Raw genomic sequence first — 22,910 nt, 5'->3', positions numbered from 1 at the left:
CCATTCCAACTTGTTCTCTGGGAATGCAGTGGCACATATGGGGTTTTTCTCCCTATGCCTATGATTGAGCTGAGAGAGATTCTATCTATCTTAGTGAGGCAAAACTGACAATTTGCCATTGAGACACAGAAACTTATGAACTGGAAGGGATTTCATTATGACAACCACACCATCCCCTTACTCAATGCCAGAATCGGATTAATTTCCCTAACAGGTGGCTAGCTAACTCCAAGACAGCATAATTTCTTGCTGTTCTTGGCAGATTGTTCTACTATTAGTGGTTTTCATGATGAGACATTCTTCCTAATTGGCCCAATCAGACAATTTCTAGTACCTTAGTAGCAATTTGTTCCAGCTTCTCTCATCCATTCTAGAGGGAGATGCCCAGAAATGGGATATTCTAAATATGTCTAACTAGTACAATATAGAATGGAACAATTACTATGGCCTGGATGAAATCCTTCTATTTATTTAGTCCATGATAGGATAAGCATTTTGTTTAGCACTGCTTACTCATATTCAGTTGCAGGTCCATTAGTACTTCTTGATTCTTCTCCCAAGGCCTGCTCCTATCTGATTCTTTTCTATGCAGAACCGATTCTTATATTTATCACAGTTGATCATCACTCTATTGTGTGTGTGTGTGTGTCTTTGAGTCAGTGTTGAATCCTGTCAACTTCCTGGATTAATCCCTGCAGTTTTCTTTTCAGGTTTTTCAAGTTATTTGCCACCGTCTCCTTCTTAGGGCTGACAGTGACTGGCCCAGGTGGCTTTGTGCCTAAAACAGGACTTGAACTCCGAGTTTCTAACCTGATGCCTTAATGACTACACCAAATTACCTCTGTTCATGAACTATATTCATGAATATATTCTACTAGTTACAATATAAATAAAACCAAGATTTAAATTGAAAGGTGACTTATTCTGTATGATGTTAAGCTTCGATATCTGGCTAACTCAATTTTATTTCTTTGACACAATAAAACTGAAATCAGTTTTAAAAAATGATTTTTTAAAATGTTGCTTTGACAATACTAATCTCAACAGGAAGGATCAATGCTCTATCAATTTATGAAACTAATGTTGTGATTAAAAATACATTTGTAGTAACAGACCCACGCTATTTGTCTATTTTGTGTTAGAAACTCACCAACTCAATCTTTTTGCTCAGATTATTATGCCAAAGCTACAGGCTCATGAAGAATATGACATTTTCCTACTGTATCAAACCTATACTTTTCAATGGAGTTCTGCATATATACTGTATTTTTTGGAGCACCTACCTTTTTTTGGTGAGGAAAAGAAAAAGAAATCTCCCTCTGTCTGAGCAATTTTGCCTCATTGCAGCAGCCTGCTTTACTTTCATTTTCGTTTTCAGTAGCTTGATTAGCACAAGGAATAAAAAATCTACTCCAGCAATTTACCTCTTTGCAGCAAGCAGCAGAGCCCTGCGCAAAACAGCTGAGAGCAAATCAGCTGAGAGTCAGGAGGCTGATCCAATCAACTTGTGCTAATTAGGCTGTGCTGAAGCTGAAAGGAGCTGTTTTTTCTTGCTGTTTGCTTGCAAGGAGGTAACTGCTGTGAGGCAGAGGCCAAAGGGTGGGGGCCAATGGGTGGGCGGGGCTACATTTGATATATAACATGCACCTAAATTTTTACCCCCTTTTAGGGGAGAAAAAGATATAATCAGATATTATATAAGAGCACCAGCCATAACATCTCGTTATCTGATGAAGGGCTATACTGACGGAATTATGATTACTGATAAGACAGAATATCAAGTTATTCCCACCAACTGATGTAACCACTTAAACCAACGAGGCAGTATACAACAAAATGAGAACATATTAGAATATATCTTGCTAAATATTTCTTTATGTAAATATATTCATAATGAAATATGTCACTTGATGTTTCTTTCTGAAAGAATCCTTTATTATTAAAAGTATCTTTGAAGCCCTTTAACGCAATTTCTAAAATCGTGTGAATTTTACAGGCTTTTATATATCATGCATTAGCCTTACCACAAAGAGATCACAAAACTTAGGGCAGAATAATAACTGAATGGGAATATATAGGGAAGTTGAGATGAAAGAGCTGAATCATAGGCAACAATTATTTAGGCTTTTTATTCTGTCATCCAACTATCATATTTCTTGAGGTATTAGTGAGTTGTTCTTAAGAACCATCTTCCCACTGGTTGGATCATACAGCCAACTTGATATTATGTTCCAATAGGATAAGAGCACTGAGTGAAAAACAGAAAACTTTTCAAATTAGAATAGGAAACTATGGGTCCAAATTGATATCCAAACCATGTTTCCTGTCATGATGTCAAAGAAACATATGGCAATGAAGAAAGACCTGAAATAGACAACTGAAGACCATAATAGGGGTCAATGGAGCTGAAACCCAATTTATGTCATGAAATTGTAACTATATCGAAATAGATCTAAGAAGAAAACCCCACCACAGATAATCATTAACGTGGGAAAATATCAAGCAGTATTAATTAATGTAATCCAAATGTTGATTATCTAGTTCAACGTATAGATGGTATTTAATAAACTTCCACAAAACACCACACAGCAAAAGGAAAACCATTCAGATTAGCAAACAATACCTCAATTTGTACATTTCAGAATTCTGCCTTAATCATGCTGTCCAATTATTTGATTCTGAACAAACTCAGGTTTGTTTTGTTTTATCTCCAGAAAACAGATGTATTAACTACCAGAAATGACTGAAAAAATAAACCCAAATAAGGAAAATGAATACAGAAATACAACATTCCTCAAAGGAGTCAATGGACTTTAGATTTTTTAAAGCAGACTTATATGTTGATTAAACAGATAATTTAATGTTACAGTCAGTACTAGTTGTTTCACAAGGTGAAATTTAAAAAAAAGTAAAAGTTGATGGGTGTTTTTTCATCTATGCAGTTCTAAAAAATTTTTTTTAGGATGCAATACAGCAAACATAACACTCTAGTAACATATAAAAGAATTTACAACCTGGTGCACATTACATATTTATAAAATAAGATATCAGATATTAAGGCTAGCTATACATTGCAAGCAAAATTATTATTTCCGATGAGCAGAATTTAACTAAAAATATGCACCTTCAACCTATACTTATTATATTGAAACAATTGAATAAAATCAACTTAGCATCTGAATTCAGTAGCCAACTTAGCATCTGAATTCAATAGCCAAAGTATTGATCACATTTCCATTAAGGCAGTCTCTATTTTTTAAAAATCTGTTTCCTTTGTATAAAAGGTAACCAATTTTGCCTTTAATGAAAGATAGCAAAATATGAAAATGTTTGGATGATAATCCAAAATTAGCTATTAAAGGATTAGGCTATAGAGGACACTTATATTACAAACTTAATTTTGGCATATCAAAAGCAATAGTTTTTGATATGGTTCAGTTCTGAAAACTTGCCTTACTGAATACAGATAAATTTCCCGCTGATAGAAATGTTTCCCATCCCCAACGGAAAATAAATTACAGTGGAGCTATGAGTTTTAGAAATAAACTATCTACTTACTTCTTAGCAAATGAAGTAGCAGATTAAACTGTTTTAGTACTTAACATAAATCCTTCGCTCAATGTACATACTGAAATTTTACAAAAAGATCATTCATATCCAGAAATCAAAACATTAGTTTGTAAGGACAAGGGCAGTCAAAGACTTCGCAGCATTGAAATCTGATAATGCTGCTCTGATCATCTAACCCTGCTTTTCATGTGGTCATGCAGAGCTTCAAGGGGAGTAAAAATTAATGCATTTCTTTTAAAAAGATATAAATTCTACAATTTCAATTCATTTTGTAGAATATTACTAGCCAAATAGAAAATTGAAGAGGAGGGGAGAGACTATAAACTGTACATTTTAAAAGTTGAGCAGGAATGCTCAGTTTAAGGATTTGACAAACACTGTCACTGTAACAGCAACCATTTATATTAATATCAACAGCTTGCTATGTGATAATCATAAACCTTTTATAAAAGAGCAGTATGTTTAATTGTTTCAGGCACTGAATAAAATGAGGCTGGAGAGCTGTTGCCTCATAAGCAAGATTTGGTTGAATTAGCAGTACTGACTTTGTCTAAGAATCATCTGTATTTAAATCTTGGGACACTGCAGATGATCATTAAATGGTTAGGCTTTCTTCCCAGTGCAAATATATTGGATATATAGTTTTTAGATCAGTTTTCAAACATGTATATATTTCTGAAACACATTATACCGTATTCTGTTTTAAGAACACCTTCGGTGCTTCTAATTTCAATTGTTTTCCAGCATTTCAACAAAAGAAAGCAAAAGCAAAAAAGGAAAATTCTGACATCTTGATTGTCTTTGCTGAAAGCGGATGAAGTTTGACAGAGTATGTGTTGTGTGTTGTGTATGTGTGTGTAAATACAGAAACAGAATATGGTAAACTGCCAATGTCAACAGCACACTGAAAGCCACCTCACAGAGGTTCAACTGTTATGATCCTGTGGAATGCAGGCTAGGAATTGGGTAGAATTTAGAAATCCGGCTTTGAGTTGAAGGATTAAGGCATTCAGATTCTCCAGACATTTTAAAGAAAACTTCTTGTTCTTGAAGTTTCCGGGCAAATTCCTCTTCTAATGTCTAGTGATTAAACACAGAAAAACAAATAACTTCAGGATTTTTCTAGGTATATAAAAGACATTGTATAAAACTATCTTGAATTAATACAATAGTTTATTAAATCAAGGAGTAAATGGGGGTAGGAGCACTAGTGATTTTCTTGACACACAGGTATGTATGTATGTTTTATTATTTACATAAAATATCCTTTTTCTAATATACCTTGTTATCTACTTATTTAGACATAATCTGCAAAGCTAGCTTACCCTCCCCAGTTCCCTTCCAAAGTCTTTCCATATTTTTCTCAAGATTCTAATCTGAATTTGTAGTTCAATTACCACCAAAATATAAAGGTAAAAACTATGTAGTAACAACTTATAAAAACCATTCCTAAAGAAAGGAATCTGAACTGCTGATAACCACATACAAACTGCTATATCTTGAAGAGAAGTATTTAGAATAGAATAACAGAATTGAAATGGACCTTGGAGAACTTCTATTCTAAACCCCTGCTTAGGCAGGAAACCCTACACCATTTCAAATAATTTGTTTTTCTATATAGTGATCCAGTGTGTTTTGATATTCTGATTCCGATTCTTATTGGAAAAAGTGTACATTTTTATATACATACTAGTGCAAATGTTGAAATACTATATAAGATGATTGATTGATAGATAGACAGATACCCACCTTAGAAGCTACAGAGACAAAGCAGATTAAAAATATTTTCTACTGAATATTAACAGTAAACAGTATGACAAAATTAGAATAATTAGGTACATTTAAGTAAACAAAAAAAAATTCTGCATTTTTACATGAAGCTTATCTTTGTTATACAGATGTAAAGTTTCACACATGATATGAATAATTTGTTCACCAAACATACAATTGACCATGGAGAGCCCATACAAAGCCCTGGTTATCAACCCGTTTTTTAAGTAGAGAGGTTGCCACAGGTTTATTTTATATAATGTCAGAGGTTAAGTCCTTTAACAAATTCAGTTGCTCATCAATATTTGACTGTTTTATTCTGTTTAGATTTCTGTATTTCCCAATTTGAAGTTTTACCTTCTTCCTTGGTCTTAGTTTCTCTCTCCATTCTTTAAGCTCTTGGCTATGTTCTTCATCCAACTCTTTTAATTTTTGAGTCTCATGTTCGACAAGTAGATGGCATTTCTCATTCTGAAATAGGATATCAGTTAGTAAATCAAACCAGATGGTATAGCCATTTGGTTACAGGTATATGGTGACTTAATTTTTTAAATTAGGTTTAGTCTGGATGTTACTGCCATTCAGACCATAAATGAGATGAGAAGTACTGGAAAATCAGTTGTCACTATTTTAAATTGAAATCTAATAAAAAGTAGAGTTACCTGAGTTTAGTACTCTATTAGAAATAATCCAAAACACTATTGCAACAAGATCAGTTCATGAGAGGTGACATTCAGATTATGAGTTTTTAGGTACTGCTTAATACAATGTTTTATTGACTACTTTCACATTTCATTGGGAAAATAGTGGCATAGAATTATTGCTTTAAGATAACACATTTATTCCCAGGTCAACTGTTAGATGAGTATTGCAAAAGCCCTTTTCAAATTCCTATTTGTTCCATGTAAACAATCTACATAAATGACACTATAGATGTATAATATTTAAATACCATTCCATGCACAACATACAACAGTACACATCTGTACTATAAACCAATCAACATTTTATATAACTGACCTGCAGCTGGTGCAATTCTCTAATGTTAGCTTCACACTGCAATTGAAGATCTCGCATTTGATTTTCATGTTTCTGAAGTTGAGCCAATCTTTCATTTTTTTGCCTCTTTTCTTCTTGAACAGCAAACTTGTACACAAATAGAATTTAAATTAAAATAAGACTTATTACTTTGATATTTAACCACATGGTACAAAATATACAGTATAATAATAACATGCACCTGTTACATGCTATTTACAAAACAATTTCTGGTAATTTGGGTTATAGTATCTTGCAATTTTCATAAACTATCAAACCTATAACGTTCCAAATCTTCAATAGTTAACTGTTCCAAATTCATTCAAACTGTCAAAAGTCAAGCGTTTCATAGAAATTGCTATTAGATTAAATGTAATACTTTTGAATTCTGGAGAAGATTATCAGTTTCACAGAACTTACACGCTCACTCCCAAAGATAATTTAAATTAATATTATTGATTCTTACCTGTTTGATCTTTTCACGATCTTGGTCTGGAGTGCTTGAAGAGTTAATTCTGAGGCTTTTCTTAAACATGGCCATTCTTGTTTTGGCTTCACTACGCTGGATTTTGGGCAATCGAGCTTTTTCCTGAGTATGTTTGTTTTTCAACTCTTCAATCAGTCGTTGGTTGTATCTCTGCATTTGTTCAGTTTCCTTAAAAACAGATAAATGTCCATTATTAAAAGGAATGGCAGCCAAATAGTAAAGGCACCTCCCTAAACATTAGGTTAAAAAAACCCCCAAATTAAAATTACACTAACTTTTTCATGCCGTTTAAGCAGCTGGTGTCTCTGCATGAAGTACTGATCCTTCAGCTGCTGTTTCAGCAGCTGATGTTTTTCTTGCAAGTGTCGCTCTTCAATTTCCCATATTGCAGCTTCCCTGGCTAGAATGGAAAAAATGGCTTCTGAGACTGCTGAGAAAAGGCACTCCAAAACAGGTCTTTTGCAACTTCTGCACTTCATACAATGATTTAATTAATGAAAATCCCAAGTAAAATACTATATTGGTATTAAGAAGGAATTATTTCCAACATATTTTCCGACAAAGACTTAAACTGACACACCTATAAATTTGTCATATAATAAAATGGCTTTGAAAGAGGATTTTGTGCATCATTTTTTTCTGTTTTGGAATGAGCACTTTCACTTGAATGAACTTTATTTAAAGTTCACTTACAGTCTTTCCTGATTTCCCACTTGCATCAAATGGACAGAAATTTAGGATGTCAGTCCATAAATATTCTTACTCATTTTCATGGGGTTTACTTTTCAGCAATACAGGATGGATGGAGCCCCTAATTCTACTATGAACTCATAAAGGCTCAGTTCAACTATGAGAAAAAAGAACAAATACCTCTCATGAGTTGCTGCTTGTTGTTAAGACAATCTCGTTCAATGGTTGCCAGCTCTACTTTCTGCTGCTGAATTATTTTTTTTAATGATGCATCCAGTTCTTGTTGTTGTTTCTGCACAAACTCTTGCTCCTGTTAAAAATGAGTCCAAATTCAGTAATTACACAGAGTTCATAGAAATGTTGATTTGCATCCCACAGTAGCTCCAAGTAGCACTGAAGTCTCGAAAGCATTGTGTAAGGAGAGTTACACTAACAGAAAGACATTAACAATACACAGAGGGCCACCTAACAGTTTCATAAATAATGGGGCTATGAACGGGCACTTCTAAGATTCAGACTCATCATTTTATCTAAAGGTTAATTAATATTTTATAGAAGGTGTGCTGAACCTTTCAGATTTTGCAACTTGTAGTCTGAGAAGCTTGGTTAAGGGTGATGGATGCTACAAGCTACAGTTCAATGTTTCAACTATCCTCAGTTTTCAGAGGGCTTCCTTCATATACTAAAGCTGAAACACCCAATCCAATAGATGGAGATAGATGGATGGACGAAGACACACACTTAATGACCTGTTAAATTTAATTCTTCCTCTCCAAATCAGTGATTTATCTGAAATCTGTATTTGTAGGTTTTACAAGCAAATTGCTTCATGCTGTCATATGACTAAAGAAAAACACAAACTGAAAATATGGCAATGAACTAATCAGGACCTTCAGTTTTCACATATAACATTATTATTAAAATGTTACACAAGTGTTTATAGCTGTCATAGTTACCAATTAAACTAAGTTTTAATTGGTGTGGTAGATGAGAGAAGAGATGACCAATAAAAATTGGGGTGAACTAAAAATGAGTCCTGCTCCATAACAAGTTTCTTGAGATCAATTCAGCCTTTTGCCCTGAAAATCTTCAGATGGTTATTTTTGTGGATCACTGCAGAAGAAGCTGAGAAATTTTTATGAGTCTTAAGAGAACAGAATTGTTCAAGTGCCTCTATAAGACGTTTATAGGACTTACAATGTTTTCTCCAAGTGAGATTTGGCCTCCATTAATAATATTATCAAGTAGTTAATCCCTGGAAATATAGTGCTGTGACATTGTAAAACACAGTATTTAACAGTAATTAAAGAACTGGGATCATTTAAGAAGTTTTCAGAAAAAGTAAGGGAATGTACCTTAAAACAAAAGTAGAGTTGTGCTTCATATGAATACAATTCATATGAAAAACAAACTTTTAAAAATCCTCAGGATTTTAACCTATTTAAAACATCTATATCAGGCTTGTCAAACTGGCGGCCACAGGCCAAATACAGCCCGCACAGGCCACGCCTATCCTGGCTCCACAAAGGCAAAAAAACATCCCAATACATCACGATATGGCCCAATATGTCATGATACAGCCTACGATGTGATCCCCTGATCTATATAGTGGCTTATAAACATGTATAATATGTGGGATGATGATGATGGCTTAGGCCCGGGGTATCTGCAGGATCATCTCCTGCCTTCCTCCCACCGTCCGGTGCGCTCACACAGAGCGGGCCTCCTCAGGGTGCTGTCAGCCAGACAATGTCGGTTGGCGGCCCTCAGGGGGAGAGCGTTCTCTGTGGGAGCGCCGACCCTCTGGAATGGGCTGCCCACCGGCCTCAGGACAGCCCCGGACCTCCTCTCCTTCCGCCGTGAATTGAAGACATGGCTTTTTTACCAAATGGGCTGAATCCATAGGGGTGACTTCAAATAATTTTAATAATTTTAATTTAATTTTAAACTAATTTTAATTGTTTATGTAATTCTTTGTTTTGTTTTTGTAAGCCGCCCTGAGTCCTACGGGAGAAGGGCGGCATATAAATTACATAATTAAATAAATAAATAAATAAATAAAGTTAATTAGATCTCCAAATGTTCCTAGAAGTAATACATAATTACATGTTTTTGATTCAGAAACTCAATATTTTAAGTTGAAAACACTGATTAAATGATACAGCATTTAAAGATGGTTCAGATATTAAAAGCAATAATCTAAGTCTAGAAACAACAAAGATAATCCAAGACAAAATATAAACCTGAAGTTACTAATAGACCAACAGAATGGAAACAAATTAAAATGTCCAGTATTTGCATATCAATACTTCATTTACATTGCAAATATTCAAAAATATAATCACAATATTTTTAATGTAAGGTATGAAATGTGCTGTGGAAATTTAGAAACTTCCTTTCCCTTGAATGTATTGCTAAATTTTTGCCAGTCATGTTGGAAAGCCATGTTTCTCTCCTCTCAGAGTTAACTATATAACTTATGAGTCTCAACCTATGGGAGTCTCCTCGGTCACAAACCAAATTATAGAACACAGCAGTTATAGAAACATTAGAATGAGTTTGCAAAGCTTCCATTGCATTATTGCCTAGTGCCAGTGGCACTTAAAAGAAAACTAGAATGCAACTCTGGGTGACACTCATTGTTGTCATAGAAAAAAAAAACTATCATTGAACAAGCTTTTAAATTATACTTGCTCATTCTGGTTAGATTTCTTCAACAACCATCAAGACTAATACTTTAACACAGGGGTGTCAAACTTGATTTCATTGAGGGCCGCATCAGAGTTGTGTTTGACCTAAGGGGCCGGTGGGTGTGGCCAAGTTGATATCACTCGTTGGGGGGCACCTGTGGTGGCCCGAATGCTCTGCTAGTGTAAAGGGGTTCCCGAGCTCCGTTTTCAGCTGCGATGACCTCCTGCAACCCTCTGCCAGTGAAAACGGCTGTCCCGAGCTATGCTTTTGCTGACAGAGGTACTGCAGGCCGGTCCTTCGCTGTTTCCAGGGTGGCCCTGTGGGCCAGCGGATCTGGCCTGTGGGCCTTGAGTTTGACATCCCTGCTTTAACAACTAACAAATGATTTGTGAAATTTTGCCTTCGTTTTTATATAACACTAAGAAAATATTAAAATTTAACATTTTAAAAAAATCATTATTATTTCTTGGACCTTATCCTCAAATATATTTGTGAAAATATATAGGACAGTGTTGGCAAACCTTTTTGGCACTGACTGCCAAAATGGGTGTGTGTGTGTGTGTGTGTGTGTGCGTGCAGGGGAGTGCCGGAAACTGGAAGAGCAGTTTCCTGGGGTGCATGTGCACACTGGGGAGCTGCACTTCCTGTTTCTGGCATGCACATGCATACTGGTTACCTGGTCTTCTGGTTTCTGGTGGCACGCACAAGCAAAGATCAGCGCATGACTGCACCAGAAACCAGAAGCTCAGCTTCCTGGTGCTCCCGTGCGTGCGAAGACCAGCTGGCCGGCGCACATGTGCACACTGGAACCTGGAAGAGCAACAGGTGATGGCTGGCATGCCCAGAGAGATGACTCTGCATGCCACTTCCAGCATGAGTGCCATAGGTTCGCCATCACGGATATGAGATTCTCCCAGACAAACATCATAATTTTTCAGACTGCCACAGAAAAATTATGCCATTCCTGTGAAATGTTACTACAAAACTATTCCACCCACAACTAGAAATGGTTAAGAAACAGACGTTGGAATAGAACAGGTTTCCACTCATACTTCATATGAAATTATTACCCTTGCTTTTTATGTAGCTTATGTAAAAATGTTACTGCGTATTAAAGGAATTTGTAATGTTTCTGGATCAATAAACACAATTGGCAACAGAGTGCCATGGAATAATGGCAAACAAAGAGATGTAGAACTTGAATGCAAACCAGAAACTGAAACTGAAATTACTTAACACAAAAAGGCTATTTCTTTTACCTTACAGTTCTCTTGTTTGACTTCTCCATAACAGTTTAAAAGCATTTAAACAAAACATTTGAACATGTAAATGTCATCAAAGTATGATCATTATCTACTAGATAGTTCTGCAAATGAATAATCAGAACTGCTAAAGTTCTTCAGAAAAAAAGAACTTTATGATCACCTGTTTGATATTTACAGAAGATCAATATTGACTGTATAAATGCAACTCTAATATTAACAGAGAGATTACCTATAACTAAGTATGCAATGTTTTTAAAGCTCAGGAATAAAAAGCCATGTCAAAATTTTGTATTGCAAAGCAATATACAGATAAGATGCAAGCCCTTCTTAAACCTCTAACTACTATCTAAAAGGAAGGGTGGAAAAAGTACCAAAAATGGTGGGAATAAGGATATTTCTTTGTCCTATAATCAAAAAGTAGGAGAACTGTTATTAGGTAAAGAAGGAAATGCACTGTCAAATTATATCTACAAGCACTCTGAAGAACAGCCAAGTTTCACAGCAAACAGAGGGAACAATAATAGCTCAGTTTTACACATGTGCTGAAAATTGGTCTAATTTGTTCTATTAATTTCTTTGTGCACATTAATGTTTTATATAGTAATTTAAATAAAAATAATTTAACAGCACATGTATGTAAGAGAAAAAAGAAAGAAAGCCAACACGACAGGGGTCATATGCTTTTTATGGGAGGGATATATGGACTTACATCCTGCATTACTGCATTGAAGAGAGCAGATGAGGACAATTGAAATGACTGAATCATAATCTGAGCAATGGCCTGTGGAGCAGAATACAATGTACTTCCCGTGTGAAAATAACCACAAACAAAGCATTTCAACACTAAACAGAAGTAAAACATCGAAAGAACTTACAACTTCAGCAACCACCTCTTTACCAGACACTGTTGTAACAAATAATTCATCTTTATTTATAATACAGTATTTCTGAAGCACTGTTTATACTTATTGTCTCAAATGAGCATTTATGCATGCAGGCACAAATCACAGACTAAATGAGAAAAAAGAATAATCATCACTATTTATTTTCCTATACCTAATATTCAATAACCCATTCTCATTCACACCTCGTAACTTCACTTACTGTGTTAAAAGGTATTATCTTTTTTCTAATAATTTAAGGACTGCAATTACAAGACAGTCACACAAAAAAGACAACTTATCAAGTACACCATCTATTGAAAAGTAATTATTAGTAAAGTTTGGGAAAAGGTATGATACACTGTTATGAAAAATAATTGCCTATTAAAAGCAGGATTCTGCTCAATGGATGGGATGGGAAGATTCAGCAATTTAGCTGAATAACACAGATTTCAGCAATGTCTAAGTTTTCTCTAACTTGCTCTAAATACTTGAGTGTTTTTTATGGTTATCATCCCCTCAATTCCTATTGTGAAGACACAGCTGTTCACTAGGTCTTCATACTCTTTTCAAGCTTTTAGAGGAGAAGGAGGTTCTTCACTTCATTGCATTTGCTATATTTTATTGTTCTTTTAAATCAAGTATTGATTTTATTGAAATTTCTGCATTTTTGTGAGCCACCCAGAATCATGGAGAATTGGGTCACATATAAGTTTAGTAAATCATTATTTAATATTATGATCCTACTGGGAAGTTGGATCAAGAGCCTTGATAGTACAGTGGTTTAGTGCACCCTGTTATTAACACAGCTGCCTGCAATTTCTGCTGGTTCGAATCTCTCCAAGGCTCAAGGTTGACTCAGCCTTCCATCCTTTCTAAGGTAGGTGAAATGAGGACCCAGTTTGTGGGGGCAATAAGCTGACTTTGTATAAAATATACAAAAGAATGAAGGCTATTGCTTAACGCATTGTAAGTCGCCCTGAGTCTCCGGAGAAGGGCGGCATATAAATCAAATTTAAAAAAAAAAAAGTTAAATTTTCTTTCCATTTACTAAGTAGCATATATAATAAAATATAAACTTAAACATCATATTGGTCTATGTAATGAATATAGAGAAAAGCCACTTTGAGAGATCCAGATGTTGCAAGGAAGAAAAGAACATCTGGTGACCTATCCAACCAGATAATGCATGTAGCCAACAGAAGCCATGCTAGAATCTAGTGGATGTGGACCTCACACTAGGCAGCTGCAGTGGAGATTGTGTTTTAGGTTGCAGACTTGTAATTATTCAGATTTCTTCCATGAATTTGTTCTGAGGTATTGTGTAAGAGTTACGGTTTCCAGCAACTGACTGGAAAATTGGTCTTCAGAAACGAACTGTTCATTCCTTTCCTGTTTTATTTTCAACACTCAACCTTGCTGCATATAATAATAATTTCATGGGCTACCGGTGCTCATTCTGCAAAAAGGAACTAGTCTTTGGCAGATGCTTCCCTGAGAGATCAAATTTACCTGCTTACTGACAAATCAACAGCAGATGGGTTTGTTAATATAATATAATCAGCTGCCTCCAGGAGTTTTGAGATAGATGCACCAAGATTATGGAAAGAGCATTCAGGACTTCTGTCATTGGAACCAGTGCAGGCCAAGCTACCATTGTCCTATACATATATGCAAACCAGCAACACTCTAATTGCATGTAATTGTATCAGAAGTATTCTTCAACACGTAAAGTTAATGATATTAGCTACTATTTAACATCAAAAGTTGGACTACAGATACAGCAATCTCAATGCAAATTTTGTTTCAAACAGCAAAAATATCAAAATATACCATCTCTAGCAGTATATTTGGAAGAAAACTTTGATTATCTTGTTCATAAAAATGCATCTAATTAACACCAGGATCACTGCCTGGCATTATAGATTGCATGGATTAGAGATTAAAAAAAGAGTAAGCAAAATCATAATAGTTACCTTTCCATTATTTTTGATACTAAAAGCTTTAGTTAAAGTAGATGTAAACTTTATATGTCACACATTTTAATATACAACATAAACTCAACTTTAATTACTTTGGATGCTGTTCTATAAATAACTACATATTTCTTAAATAGAAACATTTTTACATTGCTATTTTAACATTAAAATCTAATACACTTTTATCTGCAGTTCTGGGAAAGAAATCCTTACCAATGAATAGATTCCTTCAGAGGTAAATATGCCCAATCATTATCAAACTATTAAAGCAATGCGAACAAAGCTGGTTTGGGGGATTTAGAAGCAGGAAGCTGCTATGGTTACCTGAGCATGCTGGGTTTGAGTAAGCTCCTCTTTCTTGCGTTTCATGAGCTCTTTTCTCAGCTCTTTTGGTGCTTTCTCCACTTCATTAAAAACCTACAGTGCACAAGCATGCAGAATGTGGGGAAAATAACCCTTTTTCTCCCCAGCAAGCATTTATGGTGAATGAAGAGGAGCAATAAGCATTCAGAAGATGTTACAAATGCATGCAAAGCCGGAAGAGTTAGCTTGTGAGAAAATGGAGGAAGGAGTGTACATGCACGAAGTATTTATTGATTGCATTCCAGAAAAAAAGTGCACATGCCAATAGCAGCCTAACAACTAATCTCTGTTTGCATCCAAGTACTAATAAACTGCTTCCATAGTCAATTTTTATGCAGTAGAGACAGTAATTAAAATAGAAAGCTTTTTGAAATGACAAAAGAAAGGATTTTGTTTTTCCAAATAATAAAACATATGGAATAAAATAACAACACAAGAGCAGCTACCTCTCCACTTGTCATATAAAAAGTACAGATAATAGTTGTTAAAAGAACAACTTGTATGAAAAGTCATGATCATCTCAAAAGTGATATTCATTATCATTGGAAAAATAAATCAAATACTCAATTTTATACTGGAACTAAAAAGGCCATGTAGGCCATCAAGTCCAACCCTTTATTCAGTACAGAAACCAAATTAAAATACTTGTGATGGATGGACTGTTTAGCTAGCCAAAATTAAATTACTATTTTTAAAACTTAAAGCATCCATAGGAAATAAAGCCCAAATCACCACATGCTATTCCTGTTTCTATGAGTGTATTAAAACTTTAACCAGTTTTCCCCTTTGAGATCCAATCACCATTAGAGACTCAAAGTGCAAGAAATTTAGCAAAAGAAAGAAGTTAATATTAAACAATTTTTAAAAATGACAAATAGATGTAATAATATTGCAATAATATCAAACAGTTAGCATAAGAACAATGGCACTAAACAAATTATAAATAAAATATATCAGAACAGAGGGGCAAGAAATTTATGCTGTGATTATACAGTATTATTTTCTGCAGGTAATAATATAATAGTCTAGTAATCATCAGGCTGGGGGGATTTTGGAGGAAAGAAGTGTTTTGTCAAAAATGGTAATAAAAAAGTGAAATATTAATGAGTCAGACAATCAACAAAATTCAGAAAATAAGATCTGAGATACAATTCCTTCATTTTGCATAATTTTGGCCTCCTTTTAATACTGAGTTTTAAGTTGCTTGAGACCGAGAATTTCTTACCATTTAAACTGGATTATGTCCAAATAAAACCAAAATGGTAAATTTAACCACTATTTCAATTTTAAAAATTATTCTAGTAACATACTGCATAACAATCCCTTTTCTATTTCATGCAGAGATATCAATTCTGCAATTTTTCTACCACAATTATATTGAAATGTAAAACTGTTTTATATTGCATGTCTGGTAATCTGAGAGGAAAAAACACATCTACAGCACATTATTTTGATTCTTCTGATATAAAGATAATCTTTCTGCTTACCCATGCACAACGTTTTAAAAATTCTGTTGTGATGTATTTATTGAGTCTCCATGACTTTTACCTGTGATTATGTTACAAAGCGGCCAATTGAAAAAATCTTAATAATTAGCCACATGCAATATTCATAAAAGCACATGTGCAAGATCTCTCTGCAAATAGTTCTAGCAATTATTCTGAATGAATAACATACACAAAAATTCTATCAAAGGTCTTGACTAAATAATACTTTTTACTATTCCAAATACACAGTGAAGCCCATCATAATTTATTACTGAAAATAAGGTTTGCAGACCTTATGTGCATTGAGTGTATATGCACAATTATAACATATGGAATGAAAATGTAAACATCACTAAGACCAAAAGTATTTACCATATTTTCTAAATTATTTAAAGGCTTTACCTCTTTCTTTTTGTTTTTCAGCATATTTTGAAACTTGGATAATTCTTTTTCTTGTTCTGCTTTGATGCGCTTAGCTTCATCACGCAAACGATTTGTATGTTCTTGTTCTAAGCGCTCTATTGTCTGTTTTTGCTGTTTTTCTAGGTTTTCAATTTCCTGGTCATATTGTCGCTTCTTGCTCTAAAAAAATAAGAGCAATATGTAGGAGAAAAAGAGTCAGAACCAGGGGCTGGAGTCAGGAGAAGGCTCAACCTGGAATTTTTATGTATCATGAATGCTCCCAACCCAGCCTCCCCCCCCCCCAATACTGTTGACTCTCACATCAGGCACAAAGATAAGAGTGGGGATGGCACATAGAATGAAAATGCAGTTTCTTTCCTATACACAATTATTTTAAATATTTAGGCAGTCTTTAAATATAAAGACAGAACCAATACATTCTGATATACTCTTCTGAAAGAAGCTTTAAGACAAAACAGAAGAATTTCATGAAAAATAGTAATCTCTGGTAACTGCTTGAATCATTAAATTTGTAAAATGTTTATTAAGTGATAGATTGTAAATGGAAGGGGAGAGAACATCATCTGTTAACAAGGCATTTTTTTCTCTGCCTGAACTCATTTGTATAAGTAATTAAATTCAAGTACTTAAATTCAATAAAATAGTGATTCTAATAAAAATTTCTTCTAGATTTTGCTGAAACCATTAGCATATTTAGAACTGAATCAGCAGAAGTAAATCACTTACTCAGCAAGATGGGGAATATGAAATGCAAAAACATACATTTCTTCATTAAGGTCAAGCAATTCTGAAATGATTTTATCCCTCCCCATTTTAAAATCATAGAGCTAAAATATTTATGACAACAGTAGTTGTTTGGTCACAGGTCGCATACTTTTTCTAAATTTATTTTTAAGATAAAAACGCTGTAGTTTTTATATTATTGAAGAAATGTTGCAACATTTACCCCAGTTTTTATAATACTGGTATTATCTTCTCTATTATCAGCACTTTTCCTGTGGCATATATCATATGGGAGTGTAGCATTATGCACATTATTATGTTCCTACTTTCATTTAAGGACCACTTCTTCATAAAAATCAAGACTCTATTTAGCAGTAGCACTGTATGAACAGATAATATTGGATTAAGTTCTTTAAAAGTACAAACCCTATGCTTATTTTCAAAACGACAATTTACTTTATCACAAGACCCACTTGTATTTTATTCTTTTCATTGTAACTATCTCCTTTTCCATTCCTTTTCTTCTACCAATTAGATTTCCTGCCCTTTATAAGGAGGCATAGTTATTTTTTTTACTTTAGTGGAATGTCATAATCTACTGTTTCATCACAAAGCACTAAACAGAAAATGTTGAGCTTGCTCAAAAATATAATAGCAGCAGGAAACTGGAATCTTACTGTCATTTCCTGTTCAAAGCGCCTAAACATCTGTTCTCGTTGTTGTGCTAGCTTATTACTGAGTTGCTGCTGAGCTCGTTGTTCTTCTTTTTGGAGAAGGCGTAGCTCCCGTAATTCTTGACGACTGACATTAAGGAAGAGGAAAACAATTTTAGAGTCATCAGTAACCAAAGTGAAATTAGAATTCTGAAGTAATATGACTAATAACTGAGGAGTGGAATTGAACTACTGCATTTTATAAGACTAAGATAATGCAAATTATTTCTTATAGTCTATTACAGTCCACAGTGTGTGTGTGTGTGTGTGTGTGTGTGTGTGTGTGCATATTTCTATGTTTGTGAATCCATATGTGAATATATTAGAGATAATGATCCTCTCTCATTTGAAATTGATATTTTAAAACTCACCGAAGATACCGAAGTTCTTCACTTTTAGAATCACTTTCAGTGACTATTTTTGAAGTAGTCACACTTACTTCTACACCATCAATAATGAATTTCCGAGTTTTCTTTAAAGTCTTCTTATGTCTTTTGGTTTCCTAAATAAAAGATGACTCATTGTATTTTGATCTCTTTAAAATATCGTTTCAAGTTATTCTTTTTATAACCAAGATTAAACCAAATGTGTTTTAATATATTTCCTTTAAGGAAATTCATTTCTTCAAGTAGATATTTCCTGGATTTATATTTCTGAACATATGAAGAAGATGGCAATAATTTCTTAAATAATTACTATGTACAGTAAAAATACCTGTATCAACCCTTATAAATATCTACTATTAGCTAACTATATCACTTATTAGGTAAATCTTCTAGTGGTCACAGAGAAATAATGAATGAGATTGAAACTGTAAATTAAACATACGAAGGAAGAATGAACAAGCTAAGAGAAAAAGGAAAACCAAGCAAGTTGTGATTGGATGGACTTGCTAAAATCATCAAAAAGACAGAGGCAAGAACTTAAAAAAGAAAAGAAAAAGGAGAGTATAAATTAGCATATATACACAGCAGAAAGGAGGATACTTGCAAGGGTGGAAGGGTATGAGGTGGTAGGTATGGTAAAGGCATAAGTAAATTCCCTTATATCTGTTCTTTATCTATTGCTTTTAGTTTACTTTGCTTGCTACTTCTCACTCAGTTTCTGCAGTTTCCATAACACTGCTGATTCAGAAAGAGAAGACTACAGGGATATCTATGTATGTAGATAATTGGATCTCCATTTTACAGGAGAAATTAAAAATCAAATAATACCACATAAGAGACATTATATACAGATTACAACATAAATTGTCCAATTATAACCTAAACTAAATATGATTGGAACCATAGCCTTTAGATTTTTGTAATACAGTAATTCTTTCCATATTCAGAATTCATTTTTTATATAAAGTATCATACAAATATTTGGACTAAGAGACATATAGTTGATATATCGCATTAAAAGAAAACATGACTATGCAGAAATACAGAACTTATAACATTCTAAGGACAGTGATATGGAAATTTGTAAGTAGTTATAGTAAATAGAGAAGGGACCCTCAGTCTATAATTTGCATCCATTCAAATTCACATAGGGCTTAATTTTAAATTACCACACTTACTTGTAAAGATATTGATCCACTATCTTTGTTTTTAGTAAGGAAGTTGGAAATTGACAAATTTAAATCAATGCTGCTGTTATCAGCTGTAGAACCAGTGCCTGAATCTGTATCATTTTCTTTAGTAGTCTCAGGATCAAGATATTGTGTATGTTTAATATTATTCTGATTCTTTGATTTATCTTCCGTCTCATTTTCTACGCAGCTAACATTAATACTTGGTACTGGAGATGCCTCATGTTCAAGAGGTTGTTTCACTGTATCTTCAAAATGATTTTTAATAGGTAAATCACTGGAAACCACCTCAGGATCTGTGCTTATTTGAAAATTATTCTTGTGGTTTTCTTCAGCTCTGATCTCTAATTTATCACCAGAAACCTCATCTTTTGTGTCGATTTCTTCAGTTGTCTTTTGTTTTTCAGTATGTATAGCATCATACGATCCCAGCTTCTGTTTCATGACCTCCATTTTTTTTGCAATGCTGACCACAGTTTCCTTTGAGGTGCTTCTCTGGTTAGAATCGTCATAATCTCCCACTATCTGTTGCTGATCAATATCCACATCATTCTGAATAAAAATTGGTTCAGAAGTAATTTGTCCCTGAGCATCCTCTGTTGCCTGTTGGCTGCTTTCAATCACTTTAATTGAATCTGTGATCTGAACCTTGGTAGTAATATCTTCCTCTTGAGCACTACTGGTATCTTCTTTTATTGGTTTCTGCTGTTTATCAAACGATTCTTCTATCATTTCTGTCATTTCCATATTGGCATTTGCTTCATGTTTTTGGTTTTCAATTTCTTTCAGAACATCATCTTCACATTTTTCATTTCCTTGTAATTCCTTAATTGCTTTATTTTTTTCTGTTGACATTTCCTCCGCGGCTTTGTTTTCCTGGATGACTATGAAACTTTGCTTTTCTTCTTGCGTATCAGTCTCCTTAGAAATTGTTTCTCTAATTTCTGCACTGCGAGCTTCAATTTCAAGACTAATTTTATTTCTGTTCTCAACTGATGATTCGTTTGACAAAGCATTTTCTTTTTCTGCTTTTAGATCAGGCTTAACATTTATTATGGATAATACTGTATTGCTTTCTTTTTCTTCTTTCTGTGCTATAGTGTCTTCATTCAATATTACATTTTGATCAGAATTTTCACTCTTTTTTGCTTCTTCAACTTCATGTTGTAATGCCAATTCATTCTCTCCTTTTTCACTATGGCTCTGCTTGGCATCATTTGTTTTTTCTGTGAATACTTCATCTTCATTTCTGGCAGGCTCCATACTTATCTTTTCTTTTTCAATTGTATTAGTACTTGTCTCTTCCATGGATGAATGCTCTAGTCTCTCCGAAACAGATTCCAGCATAGATGCATTCTGTGAAAGCTTATCCTCTTCTGAGCTGGCAATACTGAGGTCAGATGAGGCTCGCTTATTTGCAGGTAACTGCTAAAATGAATATTGAAATCATTATTAGTTGTACATGTAATTACTTCAATTTTAAATATTCACCCTATTACTAAAGTTAAGATTATGTAGAATTTGTAATAACAGTATATAGGATTTATAATAGAACAACTTCTTTGGATAGACTTCTTTCCAATATGCAACTTGTGTAATCCAAATTTTCTTTGAATCTGGGAATCTATATGCATAGCTGACAGAAAGATATTGTCTTTAAATGTGCAAGCTAAAAACTTCCGCATTACAGCATCTGCCTTCAATGAGATGGACGGCTATATAAAATTTAATTAATAAATAAATAAGCACACTGTACACTTCTGAATTTGGCAACTTTCTTTAAAGTAAATGCAGTTTAGAACCCATAGGTACAAGATTACATAGGACCAAAATATGTTATTTTATTTATTAAATTTATTGGCCATCCATCATACCACTGCGTTTAACTGACACCCATTCAACTAGCTCTGATCGACTGCAACAGGAATGGAAGTTGTACCTGCCATTTTATTGCTAATGAAATCTAAAAATTCTTATGCTTTGGAGGAACATCAGAACATTCAAAACAACATAGGAGAAATCAAAACTAAACTCAACTGGTCTTGTTTGAAGAACAGAATAGAGTTCCAAAATACAGGTTGCAATGTTCCTATATATATAATTAAATAATAGTATAAATAGATTATATTATATATATGTGTGTGTGTGTGTGTGTGTGTGTGTGTGTGTGTGTGTGTGTTTCTTCTAGCCAGGTTTTCCCTACGTAGCCAAGGTTTTTTTTTGTAGCTCCAGCTCAGTAGAATCTCATCTACTCGGTTCTGGGCTTTTTTCTTTTCTAACACCTAGCAATCTCTCACTGCTAGGTGGGAGACCTAAATAGATCCATTTCTAGCTCGTTAGCTGTCATCAGTAGGCCACACCCATATCCTCCCTGTAAAGGCACAGTATCAATTTTCTTACTTCTTCGTAGGGTTTATGTGTGTTTTTCTTCTAGCCAGGTTTTCCCTACGTAGCCAAGGTTTTTTTTTTTTTTGTAGCTCCAGCTCAGTAGAATCTCATCTACTCGGTTCTGGGCTTTTTTCTTTTCTAACACCTAGCAAGCTCTCACTGCTAGGTGGGAGACCTAAATAGATCCATTTCTAGCTCGTTAGCTGTCATCAGTAGGCCACACCCATATCCTCCCTGTAAAGGCACAGTATCAATTTACAGGGAGGATATGGGTGTGGCCTACTGATGACAGCTAACGAGCTAGAAATGGATCTATTTAGGTCTCCCACCTAGCAGTGAGAGCTTGCTAGGTGTTAGAAAAGAAAAAAGCCCAGAACCGAGTAGATGAGATTCTACTGAGCTGGAGGTACAAACAAAAACCTTGGCTACGTAGGGAAAACCTGGCTAGAAGAAAAACACACATAAACCCTACGAAGAAGTAAGAAAATTGATACTGTGCCTTTACAGGGAGGATATGGGTGTGGCCTACTGATGACAGCTAACGAGCTAGAAATGGATCTATTTAGGTCTCCCACCTAGCAGTGAGAGATTGCTAGGTGTTAGAAAAGAAAAAAGCCCAGAACCGAGTAGATGAGATTCTACTGAGCTGGAGCTACAAAAAAAAAAACTTGGCTACGTAATATATATATATATATATATATATATATATATATATATATATATATATATATATATATATATAGTATGTGTGTGTGTATGTGTATGTGCGTGCGATATTTATATTATGTAAATAATATAATCTATTTTAGTATGAAAGCTTACTTGTTAATAGAAATTCACTGTTTAACAAATGACAGTATATTATA

The 22,910-nt window shown here is 34.3% G+C and overlaps 1 protein-coding gene across 4 annotated transcripts in view; it reads right to left on the bottom strand.

The window, feature by feature from the left end:
* Nucleotides 1-1,913: 1,913 nt before the first annotated feature.
* The window catches only part of SLK (STE20 like kinase), a 40,557-nt gene continuing 19,560 nt past the window's right edge, over nucleotides 1,914-22,910 (bottom strand). Inside the window, exons 10-20 of one of the 4 annotated variants that reach the window (XM_034440023.2) lie at nucleotides 19,645-21,084; nucleotides 18,452-18,582; nucleotides 18,045-18,168; nucleotides 16,624-16,803; nucleotides 14,696-14,788; nucleotides 7,736-7,865; nucleotides 7,141-7,265; nucleotides 6,845-7,033; nucleotides 6,361-6,486; nucleotides 5,698-5,811; nucleotides 1,914-4,650 (exon numbers count right to left, since the gene is read on the bottom strand). In XM_034440023.2, the coding sequence (XP_034295914.2) occupies nucleotides 4,504-4,650; nucleotides 5,698-5,811; nucleotides 6,361-6,486; nucleotides 6,845-7,033; nucleotides 7,141-7,265; nucleotides 7,736-7,865; nucleotides 14,696-14,788; nucleotides 16,624-16,803; nucleotides 18,045-18,168; nucleotides 18,452-18,582; nucleotides 19,645-21,084 (2,799 nt within the window). In that variant the 3' untranslated portion in view covers nucleotides 1,914-4,503. The remainder of the gene's footprint in view (nucleotides 4,651-5,697; nucleotides 5,812-6,360; nucleotides 6,487-6,844; nucleotides 7,034-7,140; nucleotides 7,266-7,735; nucleotides 7,866-14,695; nucleotides 14,789-16,623; nucleotides 16,804-18,044; nucleotides 18,169-18,451; nucleotides 18,583-19,644; nucleotides 21,085-22,910) is intronic. The other 3 variants (XM_034440026.2, XM_034440027.2, XM_087872857.1) reach the window with 3 other exon arrangements.

The sequence above is a fragment of the Pantherophis guttatus genome, chromosome 6 (genome assembly GCF_059756535.1).
Source record: "Pantherophis guttatus breed Tessera chromosome 6, ASM5975653v1, whole genome shotgun sequence".
In the NCBI taxonomy this organism is placed as follows: Eukaryota; Metazoa; Chordata; class Lepidosauria; order Squamata; family Colubridae; genus Pantherophis; species Pantherophis guttatus.
Note: the sequence above shows the minus strand (reverse complement) of the source record. Positions and strands in the feature narration are given on the sequence as shown.